This window comes from Macaca mulatta, chromosome 7, assembly GCF_049350105.2.
Source record: "Macaca mulatta isolate MMU2019108-1 chromosome 7, T2T-MMU8v2.0, whole genome shotgun sequence".
NCBI classification, from domain to species: domain Eukaryota; kingdom Metazoa; phylum Chordata; class Mammalia; order Primates; family Cercopithecidae; genus Macaca; species Macaca mulatta.
In genome coordinates this window covers 30799153-30812028 of record NC_133412.1, presented here as the reverse complement: position 1 = coordinate 30812028, position 12876 = coordinate 30799153, and the positions used below count along the sequence as shown (strand labels likewise).

Below are 12876 nucleotides of genomic sequence, written 5' to 3'. Positions count from 1 at the left end.
AATATATCCGTGGCACTAGGATAATGTGTATCTTTGGTCATGCCTAGGTTCACACCCTTTTCTTTTGCCTTGAATGAGCTCCCTTTGGGTTTTCCACATTCCTACTCAAGGAGGTCTAATTCAAATTTTACCTTGAGACTACTCTGTTGTAGAAGAATTCGCCTCTGCACTACTAAAAACCATGTCCCTCTTAGAATGTTGTCTCCAGTGCTCCTACTAGTTACTCTTCATCATACTTCAACTAGAGCACAAGTTGTATGAGGGCACATTAAAAGTGCCTTCATGTCTTTACCCCTCACAGTCCAACACAGAGCTCTACCCATAATAAACACTAGATCAATATTTGTTGATTCATCATTGTTGAAGTGATTCATTAGAGAAGCCTTGGTCACATATCATGTCAGAGTTCAATGATGAAACATCACAGGAGACACCCAAAAGAACAATTGCAAGGATTAGCCTATCAAAGAAAGAAAGAAAGAAAAAAATGTAGAATGGCAGTAATTAACCTCTCCAATGCCTGCTATTCCCAACTGGCAGAATGTAGCTCTTTCTTCTACAGTAAATTTAATTGGTTGCCCTAGGAACTACCCAGTAAAAATGACAAAGCTTGTATCATTTCAAATTTGGAAACTAATCTGTAACCAAGTACAATATCTGAAGAATAACCATCTTTATTTCCCCTCCCCGACACAAGCCAGACCCCCCAAAATCAGAGGTGGAAGCAAAGTAGTAACCTGGTACCTACTAGTGTGAGTTTAATGAAGATCATGCAGCTAAAACTACACCTAACTTTCTGGCGTTTTTGAGAGGTCTGGGATGTCAGTTCATTCTTGGACCACTTTATTGCCACAAAGAATGGTTGCAGACATATACTTTGTCTAATACCATGTCCTCTTCCTCTGTGAGGTCCCTAATTTAAAACAGCATCTTCTGAATATTTATTTGGTGCTTGATAAATATTTTTTGAAGGAATGAATAAATGAATGAATGGAGGAATGTTTTAAATTATGAAAGAATAGTGTGTTGGATGGCAAGTGCAATGCATTTGCCCAAATCAATAGAGGTGCTACCTCATTGGCTTTTAGTAATAGATTTAGCTATATGATTTATTTCCTTTTACAAATACCAATGTAAATATTTCAGAAAATTATCAAGTAAGATATACAGAGATAAAAATCATTAAAGTAGGCCAGGAAATCTTGACCAACATAATGGTATTCTGAATGAAACTGATACATTTAACTATACCACTTAAACATTTCACAAAAAATCTATGGATTCAAAAATAATCTGTAAGTATGACCTAAACTGAAGAAAATTAAACTCAGCTACATCAATAATTACATAGGCCACACATCCTCTCCTTCAGTGTCACAAACTAACCCACATCACCATTTTGCAAACATGCATCCTTGGTCTCAATTTGGCCTAACAAGAAATTGAACAGACCCATTGAAAAGATAATTGAAAGCACATATCCTCTTGGATTAGGAGGACATTTAGCATGGTACCTCTGCATCATTCATGTGTTCATTCATTCATTTCACAGATCCTTCAAGAACACCTTCTATGGCTTAGACACTGTTGCATATGAAGTCCACAGAAATGTATGAATTAAAATGAAAAGATCAGATTTATTATTGAAAATAGCAATTTCGTGCTTTTCTTACATTTTATTCCCCAAAAAAGGTTTTAGAGAAGTAGTGAATTCTAACTACGCTGGGATTTTGATAGAACAGAGAAGTCATATCTGTGTACTGAGAGAGTTGGTGAAACAATCTAGAGGGAGAATTTAAAACAGAATCGTGTTACTAGTCTTCTGTAAAGTTTGTCTATGTGGTCTTCAGGCTACAAACATCAGTGCTATGCACACTCCATTAAAATAAGTGGAGGAGTGTGCCAGGTCTGAACACTACTAATGCTGCCTGGACCTTGGGTGGGACACCGTTGTGTCATGTACCAAATGTGTGAAGGAGCACAGTCTCAGCCTCTGCCTTGCTTTCTTGTCTCCTAACAGAAGTTTAGAAACAGTGTCCAGGCCCACTCCCCTGTGCCAACAAACATCTTATGTATGATTGTAAATATATATTTTGTTTATTGCATTTATGGCTTATAAATATGTTGCATGTGTTATCAAATCAGTGGTGGTGTTTACTGCAGCAACTTACAATAAATAAAATTCCATTGTACTCAACAGTATCTATATATTTAGAACGTTTGGCTTAATTGTGACCTAATTTATGCTATTGCAGGCTTGCTTTGCTTTGTTTTTTCACTGAGCTTCTTCATGAAGACAAGGCCCACTTTTTCTGACAATTATTTTCTAGAACAAATGTAATATGGAAATATGTTACTTCCTGGAGACAACATAGAGCAAGTATTACAACTTGTGGAAAAATGTGGAAACTTGAGTCTGTTTCTCAAACAGAATCAGTGGATACCATGGGTTTATAGGAAATTTTAGACTTCTGTACTAGCTTCTGTTTCTGGTCATAATCCTACAATATCTCACGATAGTTTGGTTGTCTGGAGACCTACCATTTGAAACAACAGCCCTTCTTATTACAATTTTCAGTGTATATTCATGCTACATTTTAAAATTTACTTTTTATACTGCTAGTTTTTCTGGTGTTTGGTACCATCGTTTTTAATTTAATGAAAGAGAGCCGAAATGCACACAAAATGTTCATTAGCTGTGATTTGTGCAATGAGAGGAACCATTGCCACCAGTACAGAGCTGGTCTTCCTAATTGACTAGCCTGATGTTCTTCTCTCTGTGTTCTATTGCCGTTAATTGACTATATTGTTTTAGATTTATGCATTAAAAATACGATTTCTACTTCGAAGAGATCACTTTGTTACTTTGTAGCTTTTAAGCTGATGCCGTGAACTTATTTTTCTTCTAAGATAAAGTCACATCTATAGATTTTTCAACTAATTACATGTCTGCCAATAAATACTTAGAGGATACATTTTATTTCAATTTATTATTTGTGTTTACATAGTGTGTCCCTGGAAATATCTGTGGAACTGGAAGGAAATGTTTTAATGGTATTTGCTACTACTTTTTCATCCTCCCTCTTCTCTCTCTCTCTCTCTCTCTCTCTCTGTCTCTCTCTCTCTCTTTTAATAGCTCCAGTCAGTCCGGTCAAGCATGACAGCAACTCAAACTCGGCAAACTTCCAAGACGTGGAGGACATGCCTGACAGATGTGTCTTGGAAGAGTCTGAGAGTCCAGGTGAAAGCCATTTAAAAATAGTCAAGTATAAAATGATAAATTTGACACAGCTTTGGGGTCCTTGGAAGGGGGTGAGGGGAGAGGACATTGTAATGCTGTTTTCTCTTAGCAGCTGCACTGTCAAATTAATGGTCACCTCCAGGGGTCACAGTGTGGAGCTGTTATCTTTTCCTCTTTCATCAAGAATTCAGTTGGAGGAAGTACAAAGGCTTTATGACTGAGAAGGGAAGCTGACACTATTAGTTCATTATCATCAATTTTAGGCTAAATGGTTAATAGAGCCAGAGATTGGAAACTATAGAGAAATGGCAACATTTTCAATATTTCAAATAATGGGATCTAACAAGAGGGGAGAGGAAGTGGACAGACGGGGGTGAAAAGAGAAATTGTCATAATTACAGTTCAATTTACCTTCCTAGAAACAAACAGGACTGTAACTGGGATGAGAGGATTTTAGCATAACGGTAATGAATACTGTCAAATGTTTAGGGAAAAATAAAGTCTAGAAAATAGTAACCCTTCTCTCATGCAATAAAAGCTATTCTTTGTCAAAGTTACATATTTGTATATATCCTTTATAGAAATAAGAGAGAAATGTACTAGAAGGTTACAGCTAGAAACACTTACACATAGATTTCTGTGTCTATTTTTGTTTCGTTTTGAAGCATGCCTAGCCTTAACAACTAATGAATTAGAAGCAAAAAATCTTGTAAAAGTTGAATGAACATTCCTGGATAATTATAAAGTTATAAGGTGCTAGAAGGTACCTTATGATCATGAATGAAAGAGTTAAATATCTCCTCCACTTAATATTTGTGGTTCCTGTTTTATCTGGCTCCTGTGTACCCTCTACCCTCTCACATCTTTGTGTGCTGATCCATGTATCATATTTTTGATTCATCCTCTCTGTGGCCTGTCAGCTTAGTTAAGAGATTTCCAAATCTTGTAGCCTTCGTTGACAGGGGGCAGCTGCAAACAGTCCCCTGATCCTTCCCCAAGGAGAGCTACTGAGATTTAATTTTCACTGAAAGGTGCAGCCTGCAATCTATGTCAGGTCCCCTAAGTCATCTCGGAACCCCAATAGGCACAGTGGCGATGGCATTGTATATCAGTCCTCTTCACTCCACCAAGATTCCTCCAAAGATGGACTGCTGCCGTGTGCCTGTTCTCAACCACACTTCTACATTCAGATCCCATGGAACTGAGAAATGGCATCTTTAGCAATGACAGAAATGTTTAATGAGCAAGTTAACCCCACCCCCTGCCATAACAGCTAAAAGAAAAATGTAGATGAGTCTCATTCTAAAAGGGAGAGGGTAAATGGTAGTGTTACATTTCTATAATAAAAATTATTTATCCATTACTTTTAGTTTTGACTAATTTTGCCGAATTTTGATTAGGTTTTAAAAATGTCTTAATACACAGTTTTCCATTACTCATTTTGTCAGGCAGGTAAATCTATGAGTCAAGTTTTTACCTAACTGTCCATTGTTTTTGATAAGAATAGATCAGCTTTATATCATTTCAAAAGTAGAATAAATTTCTGTCATCGCTTAATATGAATGGAATGGGAGTGAGATTCAAATATAACATTCTCTATCTGATTGATACACACAAAAGCATTTATCAAGAAAGAAAGATTAATTAGAAAATATAGGTGCTGATAAAAAATCTTCAAAAAGTGAGTACTGTTCTATACATCGGACATCATTATACTGGTAATAAAGAATGAATTACTCTGGCTTTTTCCTCTGTCCATTCCTGCATTTTCAGACATCTTGCCTTATAGGCCTAGAAACCTCTGGAGAGTTCACTACTGGTCTCACTGCCTTCCACTGAGAATTTGTGGCTTGGTTGTCATGGAGACATCGTATTTCTCCAAGAATTGCTCATATTGATCCGTGGCCAGGAGTAAATGGCCAAGCCAGTGTGAGGAATAAAGGGGGCTGGGCAGTCCTATAAAATGACCAGGGCTTGTGGGTTGGAAATAAGCTCATAGCAAACACTTAGCTAAAAAGAAAGAAACAGTTTTATTTTGTTTTAGGATTTCTTTCTGCACTTTGGGCCATTGTCTTCTTTCGCTATGAACTGAAAGAAACTTGTTAGTCACTTGTCATGTCAGATCTTTGGTGCTTGTCCTGACACAGCTGTCAGCCTTCCAGCTCTGCGCAGTTCAGGGACACACAACAAAGAGGCAGTGACATGAATTATTTATTGCTCCTTGTGTGGATAAAATTCTGTGATAAGAAATTAAGACACTTCTGACAGAGGTGCTTGTTTAGTAAGAAAGATTTTGATGAGAGAGTGTGTTTCCTTGAAGCATGAGTATTCGATGGGCAAAATTCTTAAAATTGAACATGGAGGAAAATAAGTTTTATGTTTCTTGTGTGAATTTGGTGGCAGAGAAGGACGTTCTTGAACTATAAAAACATGACTTTCCACTTTTCAAAGCCCAAACATTAACTTCAAAATATCAAGTCTTTCAAAATGTAGGGGCTCCAAAACCATAAGCATTCCTCTAGCAGTTTAGTTACCTCTATTTACCACATGTGAGTGGTGTTTCTCTGGAAAATATTAACTACCCCAGTCAGAAGAAGAAACAAATTTGGGATTTTTAGGTGGTGAGATTTGGGAAGATGTCCTTAAACCAGAAGAGGTGCTTCAGTAGCTAAACTTGTAGTTGCGTTAGTGTATTCTTTAGTCATTGCATGGAAAAGAGTGCCTTTGATTCTGAATGCACATTCTTACCATTTTCAACTGGAATGTTCTCACCCATTCAAAATTCCTTTTAACATTTTTATGTACATGCAAAATCCCCCAGTTACAAAGCTGAATGTGGTCAATCTTCTAACTTTAAGGGATATTGAACTTACATGGTTTTATCTATGCAATGCTAAATGACTAATGTAATTATTACATCATTTTAATGAATAGATCAGTTGTTTGAACAGCATATAGAAAATGGAAAAAAGTGTTTTTCCATGCAAGCACAGTTCAAGTATATTGCTTTATATATTGTTGATTCCACATAAATTCTCTTCTTTGCAAATCCTGTAAATATCACTTGACTTTAACTCTTCTGGTTTTGTATTGTGGATGCAAATGCATTTTCATATGCAGAAAGCAAAAGGGACTTTGAAGCACAGAAAAACTAAGTTTTTGGAAAAAGTGAAGTTGATATTTAGATGTTGATAGAGAGTCTTAAAATGTCATTAACAAAGCCAAGTTGTTTGAATGTATATAAAATAGAAAGAACCACTTCGTGTATTACCTCTGCATACAATGGGGCTTGAACTCAGTATGTAGATTGTTTATTTTTGTATTGGCATCACTCCTTCTTCAGCGCTGAATTGACTAGGATGACCCATTTGTAAATGGGCTGCAGTCTGCATGTAGGTCACAATTTAGATGCCTTGTGGAGTGGTTGTTCACCTAGTCTCTAGAGCACTCCACCTTATTCATCATGCCATTGTGATCTCTTTATGGGTTCAAGCTGTATACCCAGGTGAGTGCCTGAAGTCCATTAAGGTAGGCAAAGCACCTTTAGACCAGAGCATTCCTGTTACTTTGACCCTGCTAGTGAACCTGGAGGTCTTGTCTGATAGGGAAAAGTATCTCTCAGCAATGTCTTTTCTTTGGAATAATTCATTAGCAAAGAGTTTTGACTCACAGGTGAATCCCAGAATGAAGTTTCCGGCTCAGACTCTGTGAAGTCTGCTTGCTCCTTCACTGGCATTTATACGTTTCTGAAACCTGTGGGAATAACTTTGATGTCTAGTAATAGAAGCACTGAGACAATATCATGAACTTGCAGTTCCCTTTTTTGAGATTTTAGGGCCATTAGGCTTTCTTTCTTTGGCTCTTTAAGGCCTGGTTGCTTCTGAATCTGAAAGACGTTATCACAAAAATAGCTCAGTGGAGCCTTTTGCTGGTTAACTTCTTACTGTTTCTTTCACAGTGATTAAAGCTCGTTTTTCATTCTTCAGAATTTTTTTTTAAGGATTTCTAGCTCCCCATCTTTAAAATCATGATGATAGAAAATTTAGTGTGACAGTCACAATTTTTTATGAAAGGGTTAATGAGAAACCTTAAGCTTTTGTCACCATATTGGCTTGGAAAATTAATAATTTTTCTTTTTAGTGCACTAGAAACAGTGCACACTCCAAAGTAGCTTCTGCTGAAAATAATAGCGACAAGAGAGAATTAGAAGTCCAACAAAATGCATTTATGTGTTTCCACATCATTCTGAAGTAGTTTATAATCAGTATGCATTCTGCCATTAATAGAACAGTTTTGTGGTTTTTATAAGGCAGGTTATGTATGTAGATCTATATACATCATTGTCAATCAATATTACATTTGCATGAGTCTGATGACCAAAACTAGATTCTCACAGAGTTTCCAGGAGATACTACATTGTGAAAAGCCAAGGTGGAGTTTTTTTGTTTTTTTTTTTTTCCTTTTACTATTCTGGCTCATGAATCACCAGCAAAAATCAGGTAACAGAAAGTAGGACAGATTCAGGACTGGAGTGTTGGAGATGGCTGATGATGATGCATGAAGCAGAAAAAATGTGGAATGTGTGAGCAGCCCATCAATCATGGCCATCGAGAACACGCTTCTTATGGTTAGTGCTAAAAAAAAAAAAAAAAAATCTAGAAGAATTAAGAGCAATTCCAGTAGGAAGATATAAGCACTTTCTTCAAGTTGTTTTTAACAATATCACATTATTAAAATTTACCCAAGAGCAAAATTCAAACATCAACATATTTTTTAAAGAATGTAAAAGTATACATTAATACACACACACACACACACACACACACACACACACACACACACACAGTTAGTATACAGTATTGGTTTAACTAAACCACAGTTTTTGCCAGTAGGAGTGAAAGTTACTATTCATAGACATGTCATTAATATAAATGTGTTTTGAAATAGTTATTAAGGAACAATGTTCCAATTAGTTTGGTAGTCAATTTGATTTTAAATGAGTGGCTTTTTTTAGCCTACAAAGACAATCATCCAAGTAGTCTGAGAAATAAATACTTTTTTGATTCTCTAACTCAAACAGTATTTCAACTAATAAATTTTGACCCTAAAATTGCAGTTGTGGATTTTCCTAAGAACAATTAAGCTGTTTGAAATTTATGGAAATTTACCAATTTCAAACTAAATTTTTCTTATAGAAAACTTCCATCTTCCTTGGCAGTTAAAAAAAAAAACCCAAGCTATTAATAATGTGTGCAATTAAAGTGTATTTATCTACTTTATAAGACAAGTAAATTTTTATTATATTGTCTTATTTTAGGATAGAAAAGACATGTAGAAATTACAAGCAATATGTTTCTTCCTTTCTTTCTTTTTTTCCTCATTCTCTCCCTTCCTCCTCTCTGTATCTGTTCTTCATTTCCTCTCTGCCTCCCCTCCTCTTGGTCTTTCTCTTTTTTCTCTTTTGGATTTCACCATATAACCCAAGATATCTGCTTTTCTCCTAGGTGAGCCAAGGCATCATTCATGGATAGCAAAGGTCTGCCCCTGCAAGGTGTCTTAATGGAATCTCATCAGTAGGAGCTGAATTTGGACAAATTAAGAAATCCAAATGATGCAATCTGTTTATTAGTGTATAAAAGCATTGTTGTTATTGGTCAAGTTATTAGGCTGTAGTAGATTTGCTAATACTTTAGTGACCATGTATTAAAACTGATTTTAATACATGCTGATTAAAATGCAATACATACTGATTGAAAATATTCAAATTCATCTAATTTTAGAAAAATATTGTCTAGATCATTATCTATTCCCGCTTCTTACTTTTTCTGTTAATATTTCCAACAGGGAATGCCAGTCCACAGACACAAATTCAATACTGCTTTAAATTTTCTCTTATCCGTTTAGTCCCTAAATTATATAATAAACAATGTTAAGACCAATGTAGTACACAATGCTTATAAATTTAATGTTGCTTCAAGGTATTTAATCTAAAATTTTACCAACTTTGATTTGTCTGGTTAGGATATTTTGTTTTAGTGGATATGCTTTAATTCAGATCAATTACTGCAGTAAATCTCATCCCTAAGCATGAAATGTTGTCAGCAAATAACCAGTTCCATTTAGTTATCAATTAGCCCAAATAAGTGATACAAAGTATAAGAGTGACAAACCTTGTACTGTTGAGTTAATTTGGACTTCTAATGACATTGAGGCTAATGTCTTTAGCTAAAGGTTGATCTTGTTGGCCATGTAGATGTGAACTAGGGAAGGAGAATCAACTTGCAGCATATCACAATTGATCCTTATTAAGTATAAACTCTTGTAGGTCTTTTCCCAGAAAGAAGCTTGACTAGCAGGAATTCTAAAACTAAAATATATCAAACAGCATAAATAGGAATAGACATAAAGTGCTCTTCTGTTAAAGCCTTCGGTGATCTGATTTTTTCACTATGATTTATATTGTACCATTCCTCAATTTACATAAAATCATCAAAATATTATTAATCTATGTATCTTATTAATATAAATATTGCCTAATCCATAGACAAAAGGATATAAAGTATTAAATATATGATATGTAGCTATATCTATCTATCTATGTATCTAATAGGGAAGTTCAAGTCACTTCAATCTAAGAAACATATTTCTGAGCATAGGAGCAGCCTCAAGTCCTATGGTGGTATGCAGGGGACAGGAGAGGGGGAAATTAGAAAAGAGAACTATGTAATTGAAAAGGAGATATAAAGCATTAAATATATGATATATAGCTATATCTATCTATGTATGTATCTAATAGAGAAGTTCAAGTCACTTCAGTTAAAGAAACATTTTCGAGCATGGGACCAGCCTCAGGTCTTATGCTGGGATACAGTAGACAGGAGATAGGGAAATTAGAAAAGTGACCTATGTAATTGAAATGACATGGGCTGTACCCTTAAGGAACTTGTAATTAATGATGACCTGAATAAACATACCAGAATAAAGATGTCAAATGAGTGTAACTCCCTTAAAGTAGATTACAGTGTGCATTGTTTCCTAAAATCTGATTTTACTGCTTGAAATTACATTTGAGTTGAACTTTAGAAACTAACATAGTGTTAATATGAATAATCATGGAAAATTATCATCTTTTGAAAACTGATAAATATATTCCCCCTCCTTTAGAAACAGTCAAAAGCCACTTCAAACAAGTTTCAAAATAAAGGAAGGCAGCAAGTTAGGCAATGGATTATATTTTCTAGCATGTTGTATACCAGCTGTCAAGGTCATTGTAAGGACTCCCAAAAGCATTTTGAATGATGGCAATATCAAATAAGTGTATGTCCTCTCAAATGAGGCATTTTTAAATGTTAAAACCTATTTGGATGCTCAAGTTATCATATGTTTATGAAAAATAAGCTTCATTATTTTTATAGCTACATTCTATTATTCCCTTTTAGAAACAAGAATAAAAATAGGTTTTAATAGTTGCCATACTTAGCATTTATCAGGTCTAATGAAATCAATATTGAATCTCTGATAAATATTTTCTGATATTACTAGCTACAGCAAATTAGAATTGGCACAACCCTGACATTAGTAAATGGAAATGTTAGGATTTTTCGACATCACATGTTAGAATCTCTGAAATTTAAACTTTCATGTTAAATGACTAATTAAAGTTTGCTTTTATCAATATGAATTCTGAAGACCAATATCATTAACTATGAAAACTTTTAATTCCTAAAAATAGAGTTTTAGAGATATTCAAGCAATGCTCTCCTAATATCCATATACAAGTGTGTTTATGATACAAATTCACTAGTCTCTTTAAAAATGGTTTCTTTATATTGACTGGCATTCAACATATTTCAGTAATTTCTGTTATGACAGAATTTGAAATAGCAAATTGTCATACAGTTAACTGGATGGACCACATACGTGGTAATCATAACCACTTGGCACTACACCCAGAAACTCAAAATTGTCTTTCACCTGATGAGATATGGGTGTTCTTTTGTACATCTAGCGCTAGGTAGCCATGAGTGATTATATTAGCAAATGTGTTTGTATCCAGAGTCTTCCTGTCATTGTAATAAATAATTTATTTAAAAATTTTATCTTGTGTTTCTTTTTTGGTAATCATCTTGGTGATATTTATTAATATATATAGATAGATAGATGTAGATACACATATGTGTGTGTGTGTGTGTGTGTATATGGTATATCCCCCAAAGGAATATCATATTTTCAAGATTTCAAGCCTTGATTCTTTGACTTGCTGTTGAGTTTCACATTGGCTCCATTGTATAGTGCAGGAAAAAGTATCTGGAAAGCATGGAGGGTTAAGAGCAGAGGCTCCTCGACAGTGTGTCCAGGCCGTGTGTGCTTGCTGTGCTTGTCAGAGCCTCATTCCCTCCGCTGTGTTGGAGAGCTTTCTCATAGGGCTCATCCAGAGGTACTAGAAAGCAATATGAACACTGTTAAACACTTCAAATATAAGGAAAAATGTATAATGCTAGAAACACACGGTTAAAAAGTAGCACCAGGTATCAAACATTCTGTTACTATTTTAGAAACTAAATTAAGGCTACTTTGAACATGATGGTATTAGAAAAATGATAGAATATGGTTTGTTAAATATTCATATTCTATCTTTAGATGATAGCTTTGGTGATTTTTATTTCTTTTCTTATACATTTTTTCCAGTGTTCTGTATTTTTAGAATCCTTTTATAATTATTATAACGAACACTTTAGAAAAGATACTATTTCTCTTTCATCCTTAGAGGGCACATTATAATAATTGAGTATTTTAAAATTAAATTTTATGCCATATGTTTAAAATGAAAGTTCAGGTTACATTAATTCCAATTGATTTTAAAGCCTTATTTTCACAGAATGGACTCATTCAATTTTTTAAGTTTTATATTCATACATTTTGATTGCTCAGTTATATAAAAGCAGTGTTATAGACTCCTTTATTCTCCACAAAATGTTGTCTTATATGTAAAATGCCAAAAATTGTGTTAAATTTCCTAAGAAAGTAATTGCTTTGTAAACATTTGCATAATACTTAGTGTTTTTTGAAATTTTTAAAAATTAGCTTAACCAAAAGAGTTGCAAAATTAAAACTTTCTTGAGTAGATATCTTTCAGATAAAGCTGCACGGCTTCATGTACAATAGTCCCCAGATCACCTCACATTGTCATTTGCTCAACAAGGAGCCTGCAGGTAGCAGGTAGGAGAAGGTAAACTGGAAATTAACAGGTCTCTCCATAAGTGCATGCCGCTGGAAACGCCCATCCAATTTGGGGCCCCTGGAAGACAGCATGTGTCTCATGGGAGGCCTGTCCTGGTACAACTCCTTTACTCTTTTCACCTTCATCTTGACCTTCTCAGATACCATCTTTATGTAAAATGTTGATGTTGTGGAGTTTTTGCAGTAATTTAATTTTTATAAATATTGTATTAAAATATATTTCTCTTGATTACTGTTTTTTGTTTGTTTTGTTTTGCTTTGCCACCACCTACTCTTGGATCCTGCCTGTGAAGTCTAAGATAAATTCACCTATACCCCAGAAAGCACACTGCAGGTAAATGGACTGTGACAATTGCATCATTACAAGCATGATTATAACGATGCAAATGGTAAGA

At 34.8% G+C, this 12876-nt stretch overlaps 1 protein-coding gene across 2 annotated transcripts in view; it reads left to right on the top strand.

The window, feature by feature from the left end:
• WDR72 (WD repeat domain 72) overlaps positions 1-11338 on the top strand; it is a 236314-nt gene extending 224976 nt beyond the window's left edge. For both annotated transcript variants that reach the window (XM_015142281.3, XM_077938706.1), the window contains exons 19-20: positions 3137-3241; positions 8746-11338. In XM_015142281.3, coding sequence (XP_014997767.3) covers positions 3137-3241; positions 8746-8801 — 161 coding nt within the window. In that variant the 3' untranslated portion in view covers positions 8802-11338. The remainder of the gene's footprint in view (positions 1-3136; positions 3242-8745) is intronic.
• The last annotated feature ends 1538 nt before the right edge of the window (positions 11339-12876 follow it).